The 27191-nt window shown below is 34.0% G+C and overlaps 1 protein-coding gene across 1 annotated transcript in view; it reads right to left on the bottom strand.

Annotated features, from left to right (window-relative positions):
- The window catches only part of LOC141458222 (uncharacterized), a 372751-nt gene that overhangs the window by 160059 nt on the left and 185501 nt on the right, over positions 1-27191 (bottom strand). Inside the window, exon 2 of the mRNA XM_074135959.1 lies at positions 10322-10527. Within this exon, the coding sequence (XP_073992060.1) occupies positions 10322-10527 (206 nt within the window). The remainder of the gene's footprint in view (positions 1-10321; positions 10528-27191) is intronic.

Genomic DNA, 27191 nt, shown 5'->3' with positions numbered 1-27191 from the left:
AAAACAAAAGTTGGATGCTGTATCTCGAGATACAGAGGTTTAAAAAAATTGGTCGATCACTGAAAATAAACTAGACTAAAAATGATTAAATACGTGTTTTTTAATTTTTTGAAATTTCCTGCCATTTAAACTCTGGTCACCCTGGTCACCCTGTATACTGAATACGGCTGTTACCGAACTTATTGCCTCTTAGTGGACAATCTTGTAAAGCTTAATAAGTCAATTAATAGGAATGTTTCTTAAAGGTTGGATGACCACACCTGGAATATTTAATTAATCCTGTTATCTTCGTAAGATATCTTAAGAAAGAGAGATCTTCCATTACGTGTTACTTGTTGGTTACAACTACTGTAGACCCCAATTTAGCCTGGATTATGTCCTATTTATAGTTAAATATAATTTGTCATTTTGTAACTTTTCAAATTAATTCAGAATTTGTTTTTTTACAATGACGGTTTAACTATTTATTGAGTTTCTATTAACTATTACATTTTTCGATTATTCCCATCGATTTCTCACACTCGAAATTTGTGTGCTAATTGAAATAAATTTGGGTGAAATTATAAATTTTATTAATCTCCTTTTTCAAAAACGTCTGTAGCAAAAGGATCAGGTCATAGGTAAATATTTTTTTTACTATGCATTTTTGGTAATTTTATTAATGTGTAAGATAATTATTTTTCAGTTGCACATTTTGTAAATTTGTATTCCTAATTATTTACTAAAATTATTGCTTGATCACATTTTTATTTTTATTTCTAAAGTTCTTTCTTATTTATTATTATTTTTCAAAATAACATTAAGGTCACCTCACTGCTCCTCCAAAAATAATTTTCAACGCTTGAGTTTCAAACAATACCAAAGTCGCTAAAACACTTACTTTTCTCTAAATATTTTAAAAAAACGTTCCACCAGCAACCAACGATTTCTTTAAAAGAAGGTAAAATAATAGCATCTTAGCGGAAGATTCAATTATCTTTTGTTTTGTTGATAAAATTAGTTATTTTAAGCACTGAAAAAAGAAACTGGATTTTACACTTGAAGAAGAAGAAGCAATGAAAACGTGATAATTTCCCGTAATGGGTGCCTAAGAGGGTTGAAAGTGGCTCCTCTCAGCGCGACTGGCTTATCTCTCGATCCGCCAGACTTTCATTTTGCCGGTTGAAGTAGTGGCGCCGTTTAGGGCATACAGAAAGGGGAAATCGCAGTTAAGGATGAGATGCCGGCCAGGATTTAGTAGAGAAAAGCCTTTCTTGGATTCTCCGTTAATCCTCGCAAGTTTTATCCTGGCCAACTTCACTGCACATAACCAAGATTCGCCTCAACGCTTTCTCACAATTTACTATAAATGCGTCGAATTTTGTTTTTATACATATGTATAATATATAAGGTGCAGTGTTTAAATGTGGTATTTCTTTAGATTCCGGTAAATATGTGTAAGTCAAATATTTGCTCCCAGTCAGCACTGGACACCAATATTCTGCAGGTATTATTACTTTAGAATTACATAAAGTTTCACCCTCAATGCTTTATTATAAAATAAAAAGTTGAACGAGAAAGTTTCTTACGCTTAACTAGGCATTCATCAATATATTCTTTCTTAGGTATAACAAAAAAATGAATTTAATAATTTTGTACTCTGTCTGAAAGAAATATGACGTTCATAAATGTTAGAACAAGTATCATAACAAAGTTTTTGCGGATTCCATTTTTGAAAAAATCGCTGAAAACTTTGTAACCGAAATATTCGCTACATGACGTAAGCTGTGCTAACTAGTTGGCTTCATTTTTATTAAAACTCTTAAAACTAGAGGAGTCTCTAACTGACCGATGGACCGCAAAACTACATGAAATGATGATTGTCCACACAAAAAAAAAAAAAAACAAGAAATGATTCGGATTCTGATTCTCTGCCTTGCCAGAACAGCTGCAAATCGTAATATTTCTCTCATTTCTCGTTCTTGTGAGCAACTATATTAACTTTGAGCATTTTATTAACAAATATTTCTGGTTGGATTTAAATTGTTTAGTATATAGTTTCATTTAATTTTCAGTTGTAATTATTATCAGAACTTTAGAGTTAAGATCTATTTCTATTATCTACTTTCGGATGCATGATTGCATTTCTTTCTTTGCTTTAAATAAAAGTATTTGTTTCAGTTAATTTTAATAAGAGAGAGTTGTATTTTCGGTTCCTTTCGCCTACGATTAAGGCATCCCTTAAGGGTATTTTTATTAGGAACTGGTTAAGACTATCATTCTCGGATAGCTTCAGTTATATAGCGCCCTAAAACAGGTTACCTTCCTCAAGAGCAAGCCGAAAGATTTCCCTCGTCCCTAGCCAGCGGTAACAACTGTTAGCCTATTTGGATGGCTGTATTCCTTCAAATTTGAAATTTCATATGCATATTTAATATTTTATAAGTGATGAGGGAGTCGTTCGTTTTACTGATAAATGTACTAATAGATATAATTCGCTGAGTTTAAAGGATATCGTAGGAGTCGTTTTTGAGAAAACGAATAAAATTGAAAACTCGATTCAGTAACAGCACATGCGCTAGGCTGATTTTATCCAAAAGTTGTTGAGTTCGACGGTGGATTTTATATTTTTTGAGTTATGCAATCCAATCACTCCAAAAAAAGAAAACGCAGATCCATTAGTCAAATCCAATTTTTGACCTTAAAGCAAATATTTCGAAAATTCTAGCTTGGTATACAAAAGATGTGAACATACAGAAAATATCATTAATAGTAAACTTCATTTCCTGGGATTACCTGAAAAAATGAACACAAAGAACTGAACTCAGAAGCTAAACGAATGTTTTGACACACAGTATTAAGGCCCCTACCATTCGTAACTAATTAAATATGAATATCTTGGAAGTGTAGCCCACAAAATACTGGTGTTTAGAAGAATTATTTGTAAAAGATCATGAAATTTGTGAAAAATGTACGTTATTGTGCGATTATTTGACTTTAAAACCAATGTGCCCCTTTTCCTTGGCGAAAAATAATTGTAAAGCTGAAATTGGCAATAAATTTCTCTCTTCTGGATGAATCACGAGGACCGAGGAATTGTGCCCTAATATTTGGCTAAAATTTGAACGTCCCACCATTATTTTATGGCCAAATGAGGCATCAACTAATAATGTTTATCATAGTATCGCATTTTTGATTAAAAGAGCTATTTCTGATCAAAGCTAAGGTCCTCCTAGGGAGGTGCGCCCCTTGCATTTCTTCAAAACAAAAAATAGACCTGTTGGGCATAACCCCTCATTTGAAGAAAATGAACGCAAGATCAATGCCGTAAGCTGCAGTTAGCAGCCAATAAATGTGCGCAAAATTTTTATAAGCTCAATAGTAATAAAAATTCAAATCATTTCACTGTTAGGCAATGCAATAATTTCAATTTCATTTTAATATGTATATCTATTAATACATATGTGTAAAATTGGTAGGGGGAGTCCACTTTAAATGAAATCCAATTGTCAGCAAAACAAACCAGCTGGAATTGCTGAGTCGACAGATATAGGCGCAGAAATGGGCTGGTCAATCGGATAACCATTAAAGCAATCCTTACTGCTTTCCATCGCACTTTGCAGGTTATTGCTCTACTTTACATAGTATACCCATTTATTTATATTCAATACACTTTTTATGTAATAATATGTTATAGAACAAATTTTACGTTAAAATGTATTTTATTTCTTCAACGGAAATGACTAAAGACCCCGTCATTACAATATAAGTGACGTAATTTCATCTAAAAGTGAGTCTTAATGAAAGTTCAGTTCCTATTTCAAGAAATCTATGCTAAATCTTTCGCAGACAACTTATCCTCACCAGTGGTTCGTTCTAGTCCTCTAAGAACGCGAGTACAATTACTCTGGTCATCACTAAGAGATCATTTAATTTAAAAAAAAAAAAACAGTTAATATCTCGCACAATTAAAGGGATAGATCTATAATAGATCTCTCAGGACGCGACTGTCAGTGTCATTGCGAACAACAAAAAATTGATCTGATCTTGCAGTGGTCCCATGTTACGTGGATATTATGGGAAGTGCTAAAGCAAGCTCATTGGCCAAGACACGAGTGCTACTGCCTCAACTAGTGGCGAAGTTTTCTTTCAGGTAAAGGCCTGACAGAGCACATTCGGAGGGGCTGATCTTAGGGGTTGACTGGCCACGACTTTTTTCGCTGTTAAATGTTACGATGTTAAACATTTTCCCCCTTAATATTTACCGTTATAAATAAAGATTGAAAAAGTTAAAATATTAAAAAACATTTTTACATTTTTTCTAGCAAATATTTTCCTTAAAAACTCGTTTCCTTGCCTATAATACATGTATATAAACTATATTTATATATACAATTTCGCACGAAGTACATAAACATTTAAATAGAAGATTCAAGCTTGTAAAGGCCGGTATAATGTTCACACTTGTGAGGGAATTTACTTTTGTTGTTCAAATATGTTTATCTCCATATAAACCGCTATGGAACATATATGGAAATTTCGTCAGTTTTATATCCCTTACATTTAGTATGCCTGCACTATGCAATAATAAAGACCTTTACAGTTTCTTCAATAGTTATAGCGCATGCATTTTTTTTTTGGTTTATGGGGATAAACCTGTTGGTTAATATGGCTTACTTCCTTCCAACCATATTTGTAACAAGTGCAAGCTATTACATTTTTATTGAAATAAGCTAAGCGCGAGAGGCACAACATCGGATATTTCAGCCCAGATATTCCCGGGTTTTCATTTTTACAAAACAGATTTCTCGAATGAGTGAATACTTTCTAACCATGAATATATTTACAAACTCGTCATCTACGTGGTTTAGATTTCGGAAACAGGAAACTAATTTGTCAATCTCATTTTCTAAACCCTAAACCTATGGTACACGAGTTGCTGGTTGGTGGGACGCGAAAAATAATCAATAATGGCAGACATAAAAATTAAATCGTAAAAATATCATAGATACGTTTTTTCCTATTTCATAAAAATTATTTTAATTAATAATACTATACAGTAAAGTTGTTAATATGTACAGGAATAAAATAAGTCTGCCTCAAGATATACGAGAAAATATAATGCACATGATTAAAATTGTCTTTCATGGAGTATTTTCCAAAACCCGAAAACACAAATAATAATTGATTTCAAACCCTTTCTATAAAGAAAATTTAGGAAAAGCTACATCATTATCAATAAACGATAAATAAAATTTAACAGAATTATCATATGACAGAACTTAAATGATAAATATGTAAAGATCTGCTTAAAGAGACTGAGAAGCTGAGAAGTAAGCTCTGTCCAAGAAACATTAAATTTAATTTAAAAAAAGTTTTAAAACTAAGATCTTACACTTTACAAAGTTTATAAAGAGAACATGAACTTGAACTCCTTCATAAAGATACATTGTACTTCTATACAAAGATGATAATAATAATAAAATAACAGGGAAGGGATTAGTTATGCGGTTAGCGTACTGGACACCCACGCGAAAATCCCGGGTTCGAATCCAGCTGCTGACCCTTAGATTTTCTCTTCCTAGGAGCTTCTTACAGCTCACTGTCCGGTGATGGACAGTGTTGTCTGTAACGAGAGAACACTGTCCGGAGGCCGGCAGTACACTGAAAAAAGCTCCGGGCGCCAATAACCTTAGATGTTGACGCGCCTTAAAAAAATAATATAAAAAAAAAATAATAATAATAATAAAATAACACATTCGGAATAACAAACACGAAATACAATCATTTTTACGAAGTGGTACAATTTAGCATGATGTATGTACTGCCAAGTGGTAGCAAGCCAAAAAAGTTTGGGAAACACTGTTCTAAACACTTTTTCCAAACCTGTGAACTCTTAAGAGCCCAACAATTTTTCTTTACGTTAAAAACAAAACCAAAAAAATCCGAACCCTCATAAACGAATCGGTCAGAATCAAATAAAAGAAGCGCTAAGGAATCATCCCCACTTTTTTCGCAAATGAAAGAGATAAGGGCGCTACTGAAGCAAGAGCCACAGCGTCGTTGGAACAAAATATAAAAAGTAGCTGATTAGATTCGCCGCCATAAACCTCAATTTAGCAAATCCTTCCGTCACCATAAATAATTTTAACCGAATTTACAAACTTCTCCTAAAAAATCACATTCCGAAAAAAATAACCATACATCTTGGTAAATTGCTAACAGCCAATAAGAAGTCAAATAAAGATTTGCCTATAAAGATAGGTAAATGGTAAAAGGATTTGAACTAGAGGTGAATTCCCAATTTTTTCAGTCGTTTTCCTTCCTTTGAAGATTATTTATTTATTTATTTTTGCGGCCCGAGATAGAAGTTCATATAAAGATGTCTAACGCTTCTCCATGAGTACACTCAAAAACATTTACGAGAATTAACTGTCCGAGATTTGCTTGAGAATTAAATAAGTCACAAATGCGCATTATTGCAAATAAAAACTACTTCTGTAACGTAGGCTTCTAAAAAAGTTTATTTATTTACCACATTACTTTCTTTAAGAAGCAAAATTACGTTTTTAATGAAATGGTTTCCCTACTAACATTATTACCAAGAGTGCTGATGAAATCAGGACAAATATTCAATTGTTCATAGAAACTTAAGGCACAATAACAGCCGATTTAGTCGGCGATGCAGAAACAAAAAAAGAAGTTTTCCTAAAAGTAGCATATTTTATGCAGACGAGATTATGCGAAATGATATTCTTGTCTAATGATGTGTCTACGCATTAGAGTCGCCTAATTTTTTCCATCATTATCATCTAAAATTCAAAATAGAGGTTTAGCGGATATCATTTGCCTAAAACAGCCATTAAAGGATCACTTCTGAAAAATTGCGAGGTTGACCAAAATAAAAATACAATGTTTATATAATATGTATTCAGTACTTCATTTTTTATCATTTGAGTATTCGCCTATTTAAAAAGAGATTTTAGCGGTTAAGTGTATAGCCAAACAGTGGATTATAGCTAATATTTATGAACTATTCGCTGACCGTTGAGGAAAGCATTGAAAGAGCGGAAGTGGTCAATGAATGTGAAAAGTGAATTCCCCGGAATGTTTTTCGTTGTTAAGTTGGATTTCAATTAGAATAAAGTTTTTCACGCCAGCTGCATGGCGAAACGCCAACATAAAAACCAGATAAAAAGTTTTCAAACAAAATGTTATAGTTATTAAAAAAAAAATCTAGTTATTATTATATCACTGTAAAGGGAAAGGAGATTATTGCCAGTTTCAGTCATGTTTTATTTACAATGCTGAGCTTTCGATCTAGGGATAAGGTTAAATTCAGGGCTTTTTCTTTAACATTGTGTGTGTTGACTGTAGATTATAACTGTTTATGTGCTTTTGGGCGTGAATATTCGGGTATTGTTGGCATAAAAAATATTTCCGGAATATCCAATCGACATCATGATCAAAACAAATCAACAATTATCATGTATAATTTTGCTTAAACCTATCTTAATGTTACTTAGGCTGGAAACATAGTGGAGCGGCGAGCAAGGCGGCGATGATAGCTGCTTCAAATCAAAGAGAGCGACGAGCAGCGAGCAAAGAGTCGCATGCACATAGTGACGAGTTTAGTCGCGTTCTCCTTTTGACAAAACAAGATGGAGGAACTATTTTTATATGAAAATTCTTCGTTGAAACTTTGGTATTTGCAGCAGCTTAGTAGTAGGAGCTGCAGTGTACATGACATAAATAAGTCTAGAAATGAACTTGGTGAATTTCATCACTTTCACCATCAACTTCGGGAGCATCCTGGCAAGTTTCATGCGTATTTTCGAATGTCTTATCAACATTTGATTATATACTAGCCCAGTGTAACCCCATTAATCAAAATCAAATTTTATTGTTTTTGAATAATACAACGCACAACAAAAGTTAGGCACAATATAGAAAAATTAACTAAATACAAATCTGTGTAACCCCATTAATCCTAGCAGTTACTTTAAGGTTAGAAAAGAATAAATAAAAACAAAATAGAAATATATGCAGATAAAAAGAAATTAGTCAATAAAAAAAAACAATAATTTTATTAAATCACTTTATTATTACTAATAATTATTAAATCAGTCGTAAATTAATGTTGTTCATCTGAAAAACTGGAGTAGTACGACGCTACAGAAGAAGGATTGGAGAACTCGTTCTGATCAGAAGTAGTAGGACGTGAAAATTTAATTTAATTTTGCCTAGTATTTAGATGAAAGTTAGCATTAAGGGATTGAGAACCAAATTAAATGTAGCAAAAATTACCTGAATTCTCCATTAACTACTAATTGTTAATTAATTTTAACGATTAATTATTATTTGTTAAAAACTGTTGTAGCTTCGCAAATATAACGGTCCCACAGAGGTTTCTTTAAACAAACTAAACCAATAAATGTATCAATATCCATAACCTTTGAAAAATAACCTTTACAAATTGAGCGCGATGAGAGCGAAGAAATCAAACATGTCATAACGCTTTGCTCTACTCTCTATAGATAGCGTTGCTCTATCTTCGCTTTGCTCGCCACTATGCGCGGTCCCATTTGTTTACTTGTGTTTGATTTCGCCGCTTTGCTTTTCGCTATCATCGCCGCTTTGCTCGCCGCTCCACTATGTTTCCAGCCTTAAACAAGTGACTACCAGCCGGCTCACATCAGATGACATTGACCATAACTGGACATTTAGCTGTGCACTAACTATTGAAGAAAACCTCCATTTGCGCATTTTCGATAAATGTGACTCGTTAGCTGCCCTATTTATATATATATATAAAACATTGGATTTGTGAAAAGAAGAGTCAATTTAATTATTTAAATTTGTTATTATTTTATCATCCATGTTTTTATTTAAATAAACATTAATTTTTTTATATTTTTTGCAAATGATTAGCAGAATTCTAATAAAATTTAAAAATTCACAGCCATGTCTGCCTAATTTTCTGCTAGCTAAGGTATATCTGAAGTCATTAAAATGAATAATTTAGTTGATTACCAAATTCCAGTAATGTAACTATTCCTATAATGCAAAATGTGAGGACCATTAAAAGGTACGCCCAATTGGCAACCACAAACAGTGATCGATAGAATCTTAGCATGTTACATGATGTTTAGTCTAGGACTTCGTGAGTTTTCGTTGTAGAACAAATTCGGCAGCCATGACCAAATTCAACTAAAAATCACCCCACAAAAATCTTATGACTCTACAAGTGCCTAATCAATCTAATAGGCAATTTTAGAGACGTTGGAAACTATTGGGGACCCCAAATGTCATTTTAAATTTAGACTCATTCTGCCAAATTTATTTGGAACAGGATAAACAAAGTGCAGCACTCTCTGACAGAATATTTAAAAAAAATAAATAAATATAATGAAACCCTTTGTCACCTTCAAAGGTTAACTGTTGATTGTTGCTATGTTTGTGACTGGGTATCGAGCTTGCAAAATCAATTTTTCTGCAACCATGTAGGGAAGTTCTCATTACTCAATTAAAATCAGCTGTGTAATGCCCAACTTCCCACACTAGTGGGGGAAATTCCCATTAGTGTCACTTTCCTCACTAGTGAGTGGAAAAACTTTATTGTGCTTCCTTGATATAAGAAGTTTTGTTATTAAATATTTTCTGTAAAACTTTAATAAGCTTATTTAACGTAACTAAATAATTAAAAAACGAATATTAAAAAATAAAATAAAAATTGAAAGGAATATAGAAATAAAAATAATACTTTAATAAATAATTAGATATTTTTAATTATAACAGTTAAAAAGGTTATAGTGTTACCTTATAGAAATTTAAAATGGATTCTAGTGATTCCTGTTTAGTTTTTTTTTAGTTAATAACCCTAATGGTTGCAGAAAAAATATAATATTTAACTCGAGTGTAAAGTATTTTCCTCACACTCGGCAATTTGCCTCGCTTCGCTCGCTCGTGCGTGCAAACCCTGCCTCGCGTGAGGAAAAGTACTACAATACTTTCCGCACTTGTTAAATAAATAATTATTGTTTGAGTCATGTCACTGTTGCCAATTGTCAAAGATATTTTTACATGTTTTACATTGGTTTTAATTGTTAGTTTTTGAAATTTAAACTGATCAATGACGAATTTTAACCACCAGGAAGCTAAACTTGCTTTTCAATCTCACCAATTTTCATTTCCATCGACATTAGCTAGAACAACGTTCTAAAGGGATAAGAAGTCGAAAAAATATGCAAACAATATGAACATGTTTGGTACAATTTAGATTATCTCGTGTACACATTCTAGAATTGAAATAAATTTTAAAAAAATAACAATAATTACTTACATCCAAGTGTATTCCATTTAATGGAAAAAGTTGTGTTTGTGGAATATTGTTGGGCATAAACCTGTAGAACTCTCGTTCGTCTTTGTACCACTTTACAGAATAAAGCCGGGCGTTGCCAAGTTCAAAGTGACATTTCAAAGTGACTGTATCGCCCAGATTGGCGTGATTTGGAACAATAATATTTGTCAACTTTAGGGACCATGAACCTGAAACAGACAATAACAAAAATTAATTAAATCCCATATAAACAGTGTTTACTTTTTACGATAAAATATGCAGCTCTGCGGCTGTGAATGAAGAGGTCTTTTAGCTTCAGACATTATTTTGTTTAGCTTGCCCAAAAAGTGAAAAAAACAACACAATTTTTACTTCCGGCAACGTAAAATCGAAATGAAACCAAAAGAAGAAGTATGAATATCCACCTTCTCATATTGAATGATATCTAGAATTGTGTTTTGAACTGCTGTAATTAGGTTTGTTTTAGAGCTAACACATATTTCAAATTCGCAATGTTTACAATTTAGCAAAGGGAACGACCAAGAAAAGATCGTATAATTTTCAATGTTCGAATTTCAGAGTGTAAGTTCTATGAAATGCAGAAAGAGTGCTCCGGTAAAGCGAATAGAAGTAACAGAATGGATAGACAAGTACGTGGAATCTGCGAGAAAAGAACATTGTAATTAATTCCTTGAGCCGAAGCCTGATTAGAGCTTTGTCGCTCTAAGAATACAGGCATTGGAAAGCAATAAGTATTACAGTTAAACGAAAGATGTACGTATACATTTGTAACAACTGCTTTGTTGGCAGCCAAAAGCTGCCAGGATATACTACTACCTATCTAGGAATGGTCAAAGTTGGGTGCTTTTCAGCGTTGCACTTTTTGACGATCAACCCTCATACAACTGTCCTACCGGACAGTTTTAATTTCTAGTTTCCTTTCCCTACTTCCTAGCTTTTCACACTGCACATCCTTGAGAAAAAAAGTGTTTTCATTGGTATAGTAGAGTAGTAATCACGTACTATAATACAAAAACCCTTTGTGCAGTAATACATTTATTTATAAATTTTAAATATGGGCAAATTGTGTAAGTAAAGAAAAATCCCTAAAAATAATTGCGATATTAGAAGACAAATTACTTAGTTCTTTTTTTTAAAAAAAAACTCTGCTCAAAGGGTTTTGATATTATAGTGTGAGATTTACCAAATAAAAAACAAGAATAAAGAAGAAGCTAGGAGGGTGAAAAATAGAAAAAATGAGAGCCACCGCTTCCCTTTGCAAAAAGGCTCATTTTAAAAGTTCACTTTTTGAAAGTGCTAATGGAAAGGAAGCCATGAGCGGAAGGAAATTACAACTTGTTCTAAAAACTACACGTCTTTTAATATTTACAATAAATTAGTCGTTTCCAGAGTTCACAGCTCGTTAAAATTAGTACCTTGATCTGACAAGTTTTTCTCTTTACAATATAGAAATACCAAATATTGGAATTTAAAAAAGGCAGGGAACCAGAACATTGATTTCCTCTAGATGTTAGCAAAATGAAACAATGTGATTGATAAATCTCCTAATAAATGCTACAGTACTAGAGAGAGAAATTTTCGATTTAATTTTTCAGTTTCTCAGATCATTCACCACCTTCAACAAGTATTGCTACAATATTAGAGAACAACTCTTGGATTATGCTAAATTTCAAATATATTAAACTTAGCAAGAAACAATGTTAGATATAGACTAAAGATGGATGTATCAGTGTACAACAATTATAGAATTAATTCTCTTATAATGTAATATATTTAGTAAAATGAAGTGAACGTAATTTACATCCAATCATTGATGAATATTCATGGACAGCAAGAGTGTCGTTCTCCTGGCGTTCTCAAAGCCTAGGCTCGCCCTGCTGTCATCAAGCTATTCAGATAAGGAGCTAATTTGCATGGATTTATCTTCGTCTTCTGCTTACATTTAATAAAAGAGAACTTTCTTCCTTAATGGAAATTATTCTCTATTTGTCAATTTCCATTTAAAAAGGGGGAAAAATGGACGGACTTCAATAAAATTGGTCAATGCCTTGGGAATAGGCAATTTGGCTCTGTTTTAATGATAATTTAAGCTATTAAATCTTAGCGTCAAGGATAGTAAAATAAAAATAGGAAAATGTGTATTAAGCATAACGAATATTATTGCTATAACCAAACAGCAATTGACTGACAGCTTTGTTCCATGAGCCATTACGCTTGGTGCCTATTTTAAGATGGGTAATTCTCTTTTCATCCCAATTAGAGAAATTGTAACTATTTTATTTTTATTTTTTGTGATTTTGAGTAACCCTGGCACTTGTGACCCAGTGGGGCTGTAGGCTGGTGAGCCAGTTACTCAGGGCCAGCAAGCGTCTCCTTAGCCACCTCTGATTACGTCAAAAAGTGCCCCTCCTAATAGCCATGCTGATAACTGCTTGAGCCAAACTAAGCTTATCATATTTCCAGACATTCAGAGTGTTGGTAGACATGCTTCTTGGTTAATTGTTAATAAAAAAGACTGGAAACATAGTGGAGCGGCGGGCAAAGCGGCAATGATAGCTACTTCAGATCAAAGAGAGCGACGAGCAGCGAGCAAAGATTCGCATGCACATAGTGACGAGCTTAGTCGCGTTCTCCTTTTGACAAAACAAGATGGAGGAACTATTTTTATATGAAAATTCTTCGTTGAAACTTTGGTATTTGCAGCAGCTTAGTAGTAGGAGCTGCAGTGTACATGACATAAATAAGTTTAGAAATGAACTTGGTGAATTTCATCACTTGTACCAACAACTTCGGGAGCATCCTGGCAAGTTTCATGCGTATTTTCGAATGTCTTTATCAACATTTGATTACATATTAGCCCAGTGTAACCCCATTAATCAAAATCAAATTTTATTGTTTTTGAGTAATACAGCTCATAACATGAGTTAGGCACAATATAGAAAAATTAACTATTTAGGTTAATTACTAAATACAAATCTGTGTAACCCCATTAATCCTAGCAGTTACTTTAAGATAAGAAAATCAAAATAAATAAAATTAAAATAGAAATATATGCAGATAAAAAGAAATTAGTCAATTAAAAAAACACAATAATTTTATTAAATCACTACACCATGATTTGTCATAAATTAATGTTGTTCATCTGAAAAACTGGAGTAGTACGACGTTACAGAAGAAGGATTGCAGAATTCGTCCTGATCAGAAGTAGTAGGACGTGAAAATGTAATTTAATTTTGCCTAGTATTTAGATGAAAGTTAGCATTAAGGGATTGAGAACCAAATTAAATGTAGCAAAAATTACCTGAATCCTCCATTAACTACTAATTGTTAATTAATTTAAACTATTAATTATTAAAAACTATTGTAGCTTCACAAATACTATGGCCCCACAGAGGTTTCTTTAAACAAACAACCAATAATGTATCAATATCCATAACCTTTGAAAAATAACCTTTACAAATTGAGCGCGATGAGAGCGAAAAAATCAAACGTCATAACGCTTCGCTCTACTCTTTATAGATAGCGTTGCTCTATCTTCGCTTTGCTCGCCACTATGCGCGGTCCCATTTGTTTACTTGTGTTTGATTTCGCCGCTTTGCTTTTCGCTATCATCGCCGCTTTGCTCGCCGCTCCACTGTTTCCAGCCTATGTGATAGTAGAGAAGAACAAATGCAGCATACCTATTCTGTTCCCATAGCAACTAAGAATGAAAACTGATATCTGTATCATTTTATTTATTTCAAAGTTTTAATATTATAAGTCCATTATTTACCGTTAGGGTTTAATTGTGAAATAGGCTTCGGCAAAATGCACAGCCTAAAATAACGTTAGACCGAAAAAAAAAGTAACAACTTACCGTAACTAATTTACCACTTAGAACCTCTATGAACGTTTATTCCATGTTAATATTTTAAATAAAATAAACTGTTTTGCCTTCTAATTAGAACAATAAAAAAGCCAGCAAAACTGTGGAAACGAAGGAACAGCAAGCACTAAATTAATAAGAATATAAAGAGGTTATGAGGGCTCAGTAGGTAAGTTTCAAATCCAAACGTACTGCATTTAGATTTTCTCTTCCGCAATGAGTGATCACTGCCCAGAGGCGGGCGGCATTGCATTGAGAAGGCCCCAAAGCACCAAAAAGAATATTTGAAGCGACTAAGCATTCAATGAAACACGTAGAAAATGCAGCGAAATGTAGGCAACCCTGCAATTTCAATTTCAAGCCATAAGCAATTTGATTTAGAGAACACCATACTCGTATTTACGCTGAATAACCTTGTTTTCGTCAATAAATCATACAAAAAAGTTGATAAGTTGGAGAAAACTTAAATAATGATAATAATTTGTTTAAAACTCCATTATAAAAAATAAATAAATAAAGGCAAACCCACTATTCCGATTTTTTAAAAATAAATCTTCCAATAAGTAAATACAGGGTGACCATGGTTATATGCTCCACCCACTTTTTTTTTAAAAACGGGGGGAAATTTCGAAAAAATAAAAAACACGTATTTAATCATTTTTAGTCTAGTTTATTTTTAGTGATTGACCCATTTTTTTTAAACCCAGGGGTTTAAACCCAGGGAGATACAGGTATCTCGAGATACAACATCCAACTTAGTTTTTTCAAATGAAACGTTATATTTTTCGTTGCATATTTTTGTAGTATTTGAGCTCCTAAAAAAAACAAAAAAAAATATTTTGAAATCGGTTAGGTTTTTCAAAAGTTATGATAATATAAAATATGAAAAACAAATTTCAGTTTATTGTCAAAATTACGTTATTTTTTTTAAAGAATCTGTTCAAACAGGGCACAATCAACGGATAGGCAAGCCAAAACTCTGGACTCCCACGCTCTTGTACGTATGTAGCAGCACTTATGGTGGCGAAGTCAGGATCTAGGCAGGCTAGAGTTATTCGACGTTTCAGATCATCGACTGAAGCCACGGTATTAAGGATACTTCACACTTTATTTTTTAGATATCCCCACAAAAAGTAGTCCATTGGGGTTAAGTCCTGAGATCGAGGAGGCCATTGGATGGGACAATGAGTCTCTAAGCACTTTTCTTGGAAATTTCTGTCCAGATAACCTCGAACCACTCTCGCATTATGTGCCGGGCAACCATCTTGTTGAAAACACATATCTAGCCGACGTTGTAGATGAACATCTTCAAGCAGAACTGGCAAAATGTCACTTAAAAAAATTTAGATACCTTGCACCAGTTAAGTTTTCTTTGTAGAAGTATGGGCCAATTAGTTGATTTCCTAAAACTCCACACCAACCGTTTGTGGAAAAAAACAACCTGAACGTCGAATAACTCTAGCCTGTCTATATCTTGACTTCGCCTCCATAAGTGCTGCTACAAGCAAAACGTGGGAGTCCAGAGTTTTGGCTTGCCTATCCGTTGATTGTGCCCAGTTTGAACAGATTCTTTAAAAAAAATAACGTAATTTTGACAGTAAACTGAAATTTGTTTTCCATATTTTAAATTACCATAACTTTTGAAAAACCTAACCGATTTCAAAAACTTTGTTTTTGTTTTTTTTAGGAGCTCAAATACTATAAAAATATGCAAAAAAAAAATATAACGTTCCATTTGAAAAAACAAAGTTGGATGCTGTATCTCGAGATACAAAGGTTTAAAAAAAAGGGGTCAATCACTAAAAATAAACTAGACTAAAAATGATTAAATACGTGTTTTTTATTTTTTCGAAATTTCCCGCCATTAAAAAAAAAAGTGGGTGGAGCATATAACTCTGGTCACCCTGTATATGGATACAATGTGATCAAGTTCAACATACTTTTTAAATCATCAACATCAATTTACTTGAATTTCAACATGACAATTAAGGAATTAACCCAAAAATAGGCTATGTTCTAGAATAGCATAAAAGAAAACTAGATGAACTGACAAAACTAAAAACCATTAATAGTTCTTATTGCAAATAAATTATTTTCTGAAACAAGAATTATCTATTTTTTCCCACTTTACATGAACTTGTTGAGACAAGAAAATTTCTTGAAGCATTAAAGGCAGAGAGGTTCTTTTCCGTTTCATACAACTGAAAGCCATCTTGCCGCCCTTGTAGCCTCTAAGATAAGTGAATAATAAACTCAATAAAACGATTGGTTTCTATCTGCCTTGTACTTCTGCAAATTACTCTGATTGCCACCTGCTGCCCGTGATAGACTGAGTAAAAGGCGCCTTACTTGGAACTGTAGCTGCTGGGAATGATTCACTACCGCTGTACAGTAAAACGCCATCAACAAGAATTAAAAACTATCGCCGTTTGAGGGTTAGTACCCAACTGGAGTGCTGCAAATAAATTTGTATCACTTTGAGAATTAAATTGATGCAAATAATTCTATTGTTTATGTTTCTGTTGTTGTTAAAATTAACTTATTAAAATAATGGTTAAATTTGAAATATGATTGATGAAGTTAATAAAGACGCGAGAAAAAAAAGAAATACATTTTGCGAGTAATGGAAGGAAAGAGATTGAACAGACTGAGAAAGCTTTACACTGCATTACACCTCCAGTACAATCAGACAATGTCTACTTCACTTCCTTCAAGCGCTGGAAATACCGAAAATGGATGATTGTCCTGTAAAAGCTCTACAACAGTATTGTTATCCTTAAAGCACATAATTTCTTTCTGCCCCTACTTTGATCATTCAAAAACAACTCATAATTCTTAAATTATTCTGTGAACTGTACTGTATTTATTTTTCTACACTATTTTGATTTTGAATTTTGCGTACTACTCGTTTTGAGGCTTTCAGAGTTAGAAAACTTGGTTTTTACAAATTGGTCTGTGTGTATGTTTGATCACTTAAATAAAGAATAAACATTCGCAGATAGTTCTGATTTGAAATTTGAAAACAATATCAGAAATGGTCAAAATCAGTAAACTGAAACTCAGACGATTTGTCAGTATGTAAATTTTTCGTTTGTAGCTAATTCATATTTACCATAAATATTTATCTGTCTGGCTAACAACTTTGTTTTTGTTTCTATAAAACCACTGTGTAAGTAGCGCTCTGACTCTATTACAGCGATTAGTATTATTACCTGTATTTCGACCCCCTTAGGTTTAAATTCATTTAGGATTAGGCCACTTTTAGAGTGTGTAGAAACATTTGTTAAAAGTACTGCCCACCTGAGTTAGATTCTATGGAAATAGCCTCCTTACGATGACTACATACTCAAAGCGGACAAGTCGTCGTGATTATATGTTATACGAGGTGTGTTCAAAAAGTAACGGGAATTTTCGTTTTTTGAAAAAAATATTTATTTATTCATCTACATTAATATTGTCGCCTTCAAAGTAGTCCCCTTCGCATACAATACACTTGTGCCAGCGCTTTTTCCAATCCTCGAAACACTTCTGAAACTCGATCTTTGTGATAGCTTTCAGCTCTTTCAGCGATTCGCTTTTAATGTCATCTATGCTTGTAAAACGACGGCCTTTTAATGTTCTCTTTATGTTTGGAAATAGAAAAAAGTCACATGGAGCCATGTCTGGCGAATATGGAGGCTGGGGCATCGTTAAAGTTTTGTTTTTGGCCAAAAATTCACGAACAAGCAATGAAGTGTGAGCAGGTGCATTATCGTGGTGCAAAATCCATGAATTGTTTTGCCACAAATCCGGGCGTTTTTTTCGGATTGCTTCACGCAAACGGCGTTGAACTTGTAGGTAGTACTCCTTATTGATTGTTTGACCTTGTGGCAAGAATTCATGATGTACTATGCCATTAAAATCGAAGAACACAGTGAGCATAACCTTCACATTCGACCGCCTTTTTCTGTCGAGCCTTTTTCGGTCTTGGCGATCCAGAATGCCTCCACTGGGACGATTGAGCCTTAGTTTCGACATCATATCCGTAAACCCATGTTTCGTCACCTGTTATAACACGTTTCAGTAGATCCGCATCGTTGTCGACTTCATTGAGTGACTCTTGAGCAACTTCCATTCTCCGCTGATTTTGTTCGAAATTCAACAATTTTGGAACAAATTTTGCTGCCACACGTTTCATACCCAAAACATCCGAAAAAATTTCATGGCATGAGCCAATTGATATGGCAACATCATCAGCGACTTCTCTGATTGTGATTCGGCGATCGTTCATAACCATTTCTTTCACTTTTTTCACGTTTTCATCGGTTGTTGATGTGCTTGGACGTTCAGGTCGTTCGTCATCTTCAACGTTTTCGCGGCCATCTTGGAAACGCTTATACCACTCGTAAATCCTTGTTTTACTCATAGCAGACTCACCATATGCCTTTATTAACATTTCACACACTTTATTTCATTTTTTACGCAAAATTTAATACAAATTCTTTGATCCATTTTTTTTAACAAACAAAAATCGCCAAGCTCCAAAAACACGTCTAACCTTAACGGCTGCCACTTAAGAAGTAAACAATGAATATTACTGAAAATTTTATCGTACTTCAGGGGCATGTGTACCAACATAATAAAAAAAAAATTTACAATCAGACTCTCCAAACCCGCGAAATTTAAAAATTCCCGTTACTTTTTGAACACACCTCGTATGAATACTCTGTCAGCTGATTTTTTCATTAAGTTCCTCAACTTGATTCTAATTAATATTATTCAGATGTCAAAGCTGAAAGTAGAATCGGCGATTCAGAACGAAGCCTGAGACTACCTCTTTCTTATTCCTCTAATCACTACGAGAAAGTTAAATAGTTTTCCCTTGTAAATCTTCAGTTACAGCTTTATTTGTAGGTGTTGTACAAATCTAAACCCAGCTCCATTACTAAACATCATTTAAGATTATTTGTAAGCGCGCGAGGAGCCGACACCCAGATGCAGAGACGCGGGAATTTTAGAGAGAGTTAGTTTCTAGTGTCCATAGTTCGTAGGACAAAAAAGTATTACGAGTCTCGTATCGTATTACTCGTATTACCCAGTCAAGTTACTTTGGAATATCACACTTCATTTCTTGAAATAAAGCCACTTCATCCAGCTATTTTTGGTTTTATTATTATATGTTTTTAATAATTTAAGGCGCGTCAACATCTGAGGTTATTGGTGACTGGAGCTTTATTCAGTACACTGACGGCCTCCGGACAGTGTTCTCTCGTTACCGGCCAGTCAGCTGTAAGAAGCTCCTAGGAAGAGAAAATCTAAGGATCAATAGCTGTATTCGAACCCGGGACCTCCGCGTGGGAGTCCAGTACGCTAACCGCATAGCTAATCCCTTCACTTTTTCTTATTATTATTCCCTTTTTCTAGAAATATCTTTCAAATATAAGCCTAAATTCTAAAATGAGGCTCAAATTAACTTTCTTATACAGCGAATTCCAAGCAATTCAATTTGGGATAATTTAGTACAAGTAAGATGCTGTGCGTAGCACGGATAGGATCTTCATTACATCCAACACTAAACTCTCCAGCACATGTACTTAACAACCGCTCTGCAATCAATTAGCCTAGTTACGTAATTTATCACCTTAAATTATGCATATAATTTCACTCCAATCGCCCATTTCTAAACATCTTAATCTATAGCCGTTTTGCAGTTCGTAATAAGGAATCAATCCTTCTTGGTCTGTACATGGAGAACTTATAACTAGAGCTAAAATCTCTCTCCTTCAGAATCTAGTTAACAACTGATAATCTCCTAAAAGTACAATAATAAATATTATTTTGATTAAATAAGTTCATATAAATTATCTGAGGAAGTGTGTTTCTTAGCTGACTCAATTATATATATTTGGAACACTCTATATTTCCGACTCTAAAGTAGAATAATTTTCCGAATCTTTAATTCATAGAATAATGTATTTGTCTTTTTTTCCGTAAGTTGATTGAGTTCAGTCTAGAGAATGTTTACGGATACGTTTTTTTTGAATGGTTAACGGAAGAAGGATTGACAAAATTGAAGAAATGGTTCAGAGCGATGGCGGATTTAAGATTCGTCGCTGTAAATATTGGAAACTGCCCAAGATAATCTAAATGATGGAGCACTATATGCCTTTAGATGGCAACAGCTTCTTACGTTTTTAAATTATAGGATCATTCGCTCAACGATATTAACCCACTTATTTTTCAAATACAATAATTGGAAATAAAATTGATATGAATCACTATTCAGACTATTGACAGATAATAATCAAATAGACACTTATTTCTTAATTAATTTATTTAAATATTCACAAAACAAGCAATAAAATGTTAAAAAGAGAAAGATGAAGGAAACTGTGAAAAGGGTAAACCAATTACAAGGGTCGTTCATAAATAACTTTTTGGTATAAAATACAACAGAAAGTAGAGCTGTTGGAAATTATACCAAATTGAAGAAAACTGTTCAAATATTTTGCTACAAAAGCGATAATAATTTAAAGAATAATTAAATCGTAAATCACTTTAATAAACACTTTTACAAACTACTTATTCTTAATTAATTGATATGAACTGATTCTCAACTCAGATTTTAATAATTTATGGCTAAAAATTATGTTTTAACAGAATAATGTTTTAAAATTATTGAATTTTAAAATAAAGTTTTTAAAATTAGTAAGTTCATTTCGATAGACCATGTGTACCGTTCGTAGGTGCATAAAGATGATTTTATCAAGTATAGCTGATGAAAAGATGTTTTTAACTTTCATTTTGTTCAGTTTAGCTAGACCTGTTATGAGCAGTAAAATTACTTTTTTTGATCAACCGAATTTAGATGGTTCTTGTTTCAATTAATTTAGCTGTAGATTACGTTCCTCTTCTGCTTGCACCAGTCGTCTCATATTAAGGGAACCATCTTCAACTATCCTCAATACGAGGATATTCTAAATAAGATTTTGTTACAAAAATTACTTTAATAAAAGTTATTTATCTACTTTAGTTACGAACGTACGAAGTTTAGAGATAATTGTAGGAGGCAAAAAACAAAAATCTCAAAAGAAAAACAAAAATTCAGTAAAGTGGAATTACCTTCAAACTTAAAATTTTAGCAACACATTCAACCTTTCTCAACAAGAGGCAGTACCCTAACATTGTGCAGAAATGTAACTTTAGAAAAAGAAAACCCCCCTCACCCTCACAGTACCCTCTTTTGAAATTTTCCAACTGAAATGAATCCAATAAAAATTACGACATGAGTACAATGTGGGCACAAAATTTTTAAAAAATCGTTAAGAACTTTTTTTAATTTATTTTGTATATAATCAGTAAATATGATGATTATGATCAACTGGTGCGGGAGGAGAGCAGGAGGAGAGAAAGTACCCAGCGGTAGTACTCTCTATAGGAGAGAGGAGAATGTGAGGAGAGATAGGAGAATAATGACGTTTAGGTCTTCGGACTGCAAGGTGGTTGCGCGGCCACTGGCGATTCAGTCGGCGAGGAGTATTAGGGATGTCAGAAGAAGCGAGAGACAGTACAAGAGGATTAGAGCTAGTCGAGAGAGTAGTATGGAACTTTTGGTATTTAGTCTTAGCGAGTTGGTGTACGAAGCGAATGTTGAGGTCGGTGTGAAGAGTGAGGTTAGTCACGTAGAAAGGAGCGTCAGCTATCTGTCGGAGTAGTTTTGACTGAAATGTTTGTACTGTCCGTACGATTGTTGGTTTGGCTGAACCCCACAGCTCTAGTCCGTAAGTCCACATAGGTTTGAGAACAGTGTTGTAAATTAAGCGTTTGAGTTTTGTGGACAAATCGGAGCATCGTCCAAGTAGTCTGTAAAGCAGTTCGCAAGTTTTGTCATTGTTTGTCTTTTAAGTCTTGTGTGTAGGTTCCACGTGAGTCGTTTGTCTATAAAGAGTCCAAGGTAGCGCGCCAGATCTGTACAAGGAAGAGGATTGCTGTTGAAGAGGACAGGTGGACAGGAGCCCCGCCGGAGAGTAAACGTGGCATGCTGGCATTTCTGTGAGTTCATTTTAATCAACCACTTCTTTGCCCAGGATTCGTTAAGAACTGTTTCCGGAAAAATTAAATCTTCGTGCGACTCGTAGTTTTTGAGTGATTTTTTAAAAACCCTACTAACACAAATACATTTTTTTTTTAACTTAGGAAACCTTAAAACGGAAATCGCCAGTGTAAACCCAATTTTGAAAGTTTAGCATGATCTGAATACTATCATTACTTAGTTCCCTTATTCGTAAAAAATCAAACTAACTCTAGGGGCCTCGAACAATCAAACTCGTTCAAAAATAGCATCAATTTAAATTAGATTACGATCGAAAAAAGAATAAAAAAAAAACAGAAAAAATAAAAGATGTTACCCAGTCAAGTCTGTCTATTCTCTTGGAACATAGCGTTCGTCAAATAATAATTTAATAAGCGAATTGGGAAGTATAAAAAAATTGGGTAACACTTGATTTCCCTATGGGCAGGTCCAAACTAGAATATATCCGCATTTACCGGAAGGGAATCAATTCCTTCCCTGAGAGCAGCGCATTGATCAGTTTATCTCACAGACTAATTTCAACTTGGAAATATTTCCCACAAAAAATATTTTTTTTTTCTTTTAGGCGCATCAAAATCTGAGATCATTGGGCACCTGGAAATGTTTCAGTGAACTGCCACCTTCTGGACCGTGTTCTCTCGTTACTATATTATACAAATATATGAAATAAATAAACATGTAATATGAAGATATAAATGGAAGATATAATTGATGCATAAAGAGCTGTAGGAGAGTAAAACTACCAAGAAGTAGCATCCTCTTCAGGATATCAATGATTTTGATTTTAAGTTCTCATGAAAGACCGTATGGATTGTCAGGAATAATGGCAGAGGCGAGAGATATGTAAGAAAAATTGGACAAATGGATGAAATCAAATAGAGGTAGCAGTATGGAACTAGTGGTATTTTGCCTAGGCTAGTTATTGTCATGTTGAAGTCATTGTAAAGAGTAAGGTTTGTCACGTAAAAGAGATGTCTGTCGAGATAGTTTTGACAAGAACGTCTTACAGCCCTTATTTTTATTGTTTGTAGAACAATCTTTGAGCTCTATGGACGGTTTAGAGCACCATCCAAGATGCCAATAAAACTGTTTGTCGCTTTAGGTTGTCTTTCAAGTCCTATGAGTAGGTTCCAAGTGAGTGGTTTGTCTATGTAGAATCTAAGGGAGCGTACCAGAAACTACGCAAGGAAGAGGATCGCTGTTGAAGAAGACAGGTGGACAGGAGGCTCGCCTGTCAGTAACCATAGAATGCTGGCATTCTTGGGGGTCCATTTGACTTGGTCACTATTTTACGCAAGATTCTATTTTAGGTTAAATGTGTATAGCTTGTATGAGGTTGTTGTAGGGTGTATACCTATGTGTAAACTTGGATGAAACTGTTGATATATGGTACGGCTGTGTCATCTGGATATGTAGAGAGTAGTGTAGAGGAATGCAAAGGTATGTCTGATGTGTATACTGTGTAGAGAACAGTGTCAAGTATACTCCCCAGCGGCACTCCCGCCTCCACTTGACAGAATTCTCTGAAAGATAGCCTTGCAGGATGAGGTAGGGTGTTGAAGGAAGACTCTTTTAATTTTCAACAAAATCTAGGATGCCAAAACATGACCAAAAACTCAAAAATGTCGTTTTACAGTACTGTTTTCCCTGTTAGCTGAAGCAATAGCAATTGACAACCAGGTAGCATTGTAATGACTCCTGAAGCCAAACTGGTGGTCTGTTAGAACTCCGAATTCCCGCTAACATGGGTTAATAAATTTAAAGATATTCCAGCATTTTTCTTAAAGTCATCAGGAAGAAGACTGAGGGTTGGTGAGCAGGTTTACCAGATTTTTGGATCGTTAGCATCAATGAATACTTCGATTATAGTGGAGTAGACCTTCATTGTAGGTGAGGTAGATAGATGATAGTTTTTCGGGGGGGAAAAAAAAAAATTCAGAGGTGAGGAGATCGTGTCCTAGAGACTAGAAGAAAGAATTTGTTTCCGAATTAAAATTAAAATACTGAGAAACAGCGATTCTGCAAGAATTCCGAGTTAGACGGTTAGGCAAGGATTTACTAAACGAAGATGTGGTAATTCAAGTTTCAAATGGTAAGAATTGGAAAATATTACATTATTAACACTTGCAGCCAATGAAGGTATCGACAGTTTTTGGTAAAAGAATGTAATTTTAAGAAAGAGTTACAGTACAGGCTCGATTAACCGGGCTGGCCTCCAGCTATACCCACCCCGGAAAACTGAAATCCCGGTTAAACCGAATACACAGTATTACATGGTAATACATTTCTGTTTCGTCCCAGAGACCAACTCCTATCTTAGACGGCGATCCTTTTCTTTATTTTTTACATACATATTTTTTTAATTTTTTTTTTTTTAATTTTTCTTTTTTTTGCCGTTCAACTTTTTGAAAAATACTTTTCAAGTGTTGTTTGTTTTTTTTTATCAAACGACCACTCTCTGATGAGTGTACGCAATTTAAAAAGCACAACTTTGTCACTGGTTGGAATGTCCTTATCGTGAAAAAAATAATGACCCTTCAAGAGAGTTGCTGCCACGCCTACAATTATGTTACATCGGAAGACAAAACTTTTCCCTGTCGCCACTGAAAATTAACTTTTGTTTCATCGCCGATCCAGGTGTTCTTATCATGACTCTACATGTCCCGGTTAATCCGAGGGCCGGTTAATCGAGGTTGCACTGTATTTTATTTTTAATTTAAATGAATTTATGTTTTTGTGTAAAGTCTTACAATTGTGTGTGCTGTGGTATATAAGAGGGCGAGTTTGTGAGTATTTGAGCGAGTTTATAAATACTTTATAAATATAAATATAAATATTTATTTTATTATTTATTTTTATTTTATAAATTTATACTTTATAAATATAAAAATTTATATTTATAAATACTTTAATTTCATTATTTTTTATCTTTTGTTTGGTTATCGCTATTTAATATTATTTTTAAATAATGTTCAAGACATCTCTAACAGGTGGACTGAGCCCATGCTTAAGTGTTTGGGAGGTTAATAAATCTTAGTAATTTGTAAAATAATATTTAAATAAACACATTGTTATTATAACTGAGTATCAGAGCAAAAACCAAAGTAGAAAGAGCAGATATCCTTATCAAGGAGTACGGCAGATTCCTCTGCCCAACATTAAATGCTAGAGGAATTCTTTAAGGTTAGATATAATATTCTAGGTCTTTATGCTTTCTGTCTCCGAAATATAGAGGACATAGATACAAAGATTTTCGAAGGATAAGTAGGAGTGAATTGTATTCAGGCTTCTTTCGGTAAAATTTCTTTCTCACCAACGTTTCGACAAATTTATTACATTCTTCAGAGACTGTACTATTGAGATAACAATACAAATTCCGAAATAAGATAATAGCAAGCGATTTTACTGCTGAACTTTTATATTTTTATAAATATTGGGTGCTGTGAGACAGTGTGATTGTGTGAGCGATGGAAGTAAAAGAAAACTTTTGCGAGTATATTTTAATGTGTGGGGTGGAAAGTCAATGGGGACTGTATGGGGTCAGATGAGTGGATTGTCCAGGAGGTCGGAGAGGTAAGCGTGAAGAGGGACCAAGTAGATAGGGTCAGAATGGAAATTATAGTTGAGTGCTTTTACTGTTTAATTAGAGCCCATCGCCATATATTTTGTCCGCACTCCGCCACCCCTCTTTTACAGCTTTTTTTGTTATATAATTGTCTGCTTAAAAACTTTTCCAGCTTTCCCTTTTATATTTCTTTATTTTTTCCATTATAACTTTATTGTCTCTCTGTATAAACAAATTTATTTATTCTTTCAATTATTAGTCTATTAAATGAAAGCTGAGAGACAGAAACCATTCGCGACTTTCCCTTGGACAGAAATTCAGAAATTTTCTTCAAATTAAGGAAAATGTTTAATTCTTATCACTTTAAATGGAAGAAGTCCGCAGCCATTACAACTCTCAGAAAAACTCTTCATTAAACTTGCGGGAAAAATATTTCCCGTCAAAGTTGTAGATTATTGTTTCTGCAATTACAATACAGTTGTCCGGGTTTATCTTTCTTATTTGGCCCTTTTTTTTTTGTGCTCCAAACGAGGAGCTAGCAGGTTGCGAAAACCCCTAACCTGGAGGACTGGTAACTTTCTATTCAGGATGGCCTTTGTTTAGAGTGGTCTCCTTCACTACGGCTGTCGAACCTTCTCTGACCGCAATGGTTATGCCACCATATTGACCGGCTTGGTAATTGGATGAAAATGGGAATGGTAAGAACGGGTCCAGGGTTCTAGAAATGGGACTACTCGAGCGGGATGTACACGAGTAGGTCTTTTAGTCGCTTCTTAGGACACGCAGACTGGCCACTCACACATTGTGAGTTTTATTCTTTGCCGGACCAGCACGGACAATGGAGTGGAAAAGATAATGATTGGTAAGAGACTCTGCGAGGAGGATGCAATGGATAGAGACCAACGGAGGCGCAGTATTGGACAATGATATTGGTCCGTTATTGTGAGTTTGTTTGTATTAGATGGATGATCCCTGTTTTCAATGTTTTGTATTTTAAAATATTTATTTGTATTATTTACTTATTTATTATGTGTAGCGTTTACTTTGTTTATTTGTATATAGTTGTACTATTATTTATATAGTCTCTATTAATGATAGTTTGTGGGTCATAAAAGCATTAGTCCTGAGGGACTTGAGGAAAACCCTAAATAAAAAAATACTATACAAATTTTAAATAAAATCTTAGGAACCGTTGGCGATAGAATCTTTAATTAAACGATACAATAATCGGTAACGTGGCACTTACGTTCAACATTTAGAAATTCAGTCTCACATTTGATTCTAATTAATATTCTAAAGCCAGTACAATACACAATAATTGACCCTTTGAAGGAATGGTTAACCAACAGCC

The sequence above is a fragment of the Rhodnius prolixus genome, unplaced genomic scaffold (genome assembly GCF_049639745.1).
Source record: "Rhodnius prolixus isolate KJV_2025 unplaced genomic scaffold, Rpr scaffold_1, whole genome shotgun sequence".
NCBI lineage: Eukaryota > Metazoa > Arthropoda > Insecta > Hemiptera > Reduviidae > Rhodnius > Rhodnius prolixus.
This window is presented reverse-complemented; position numbering and strand designations above follow the sequence as displayed.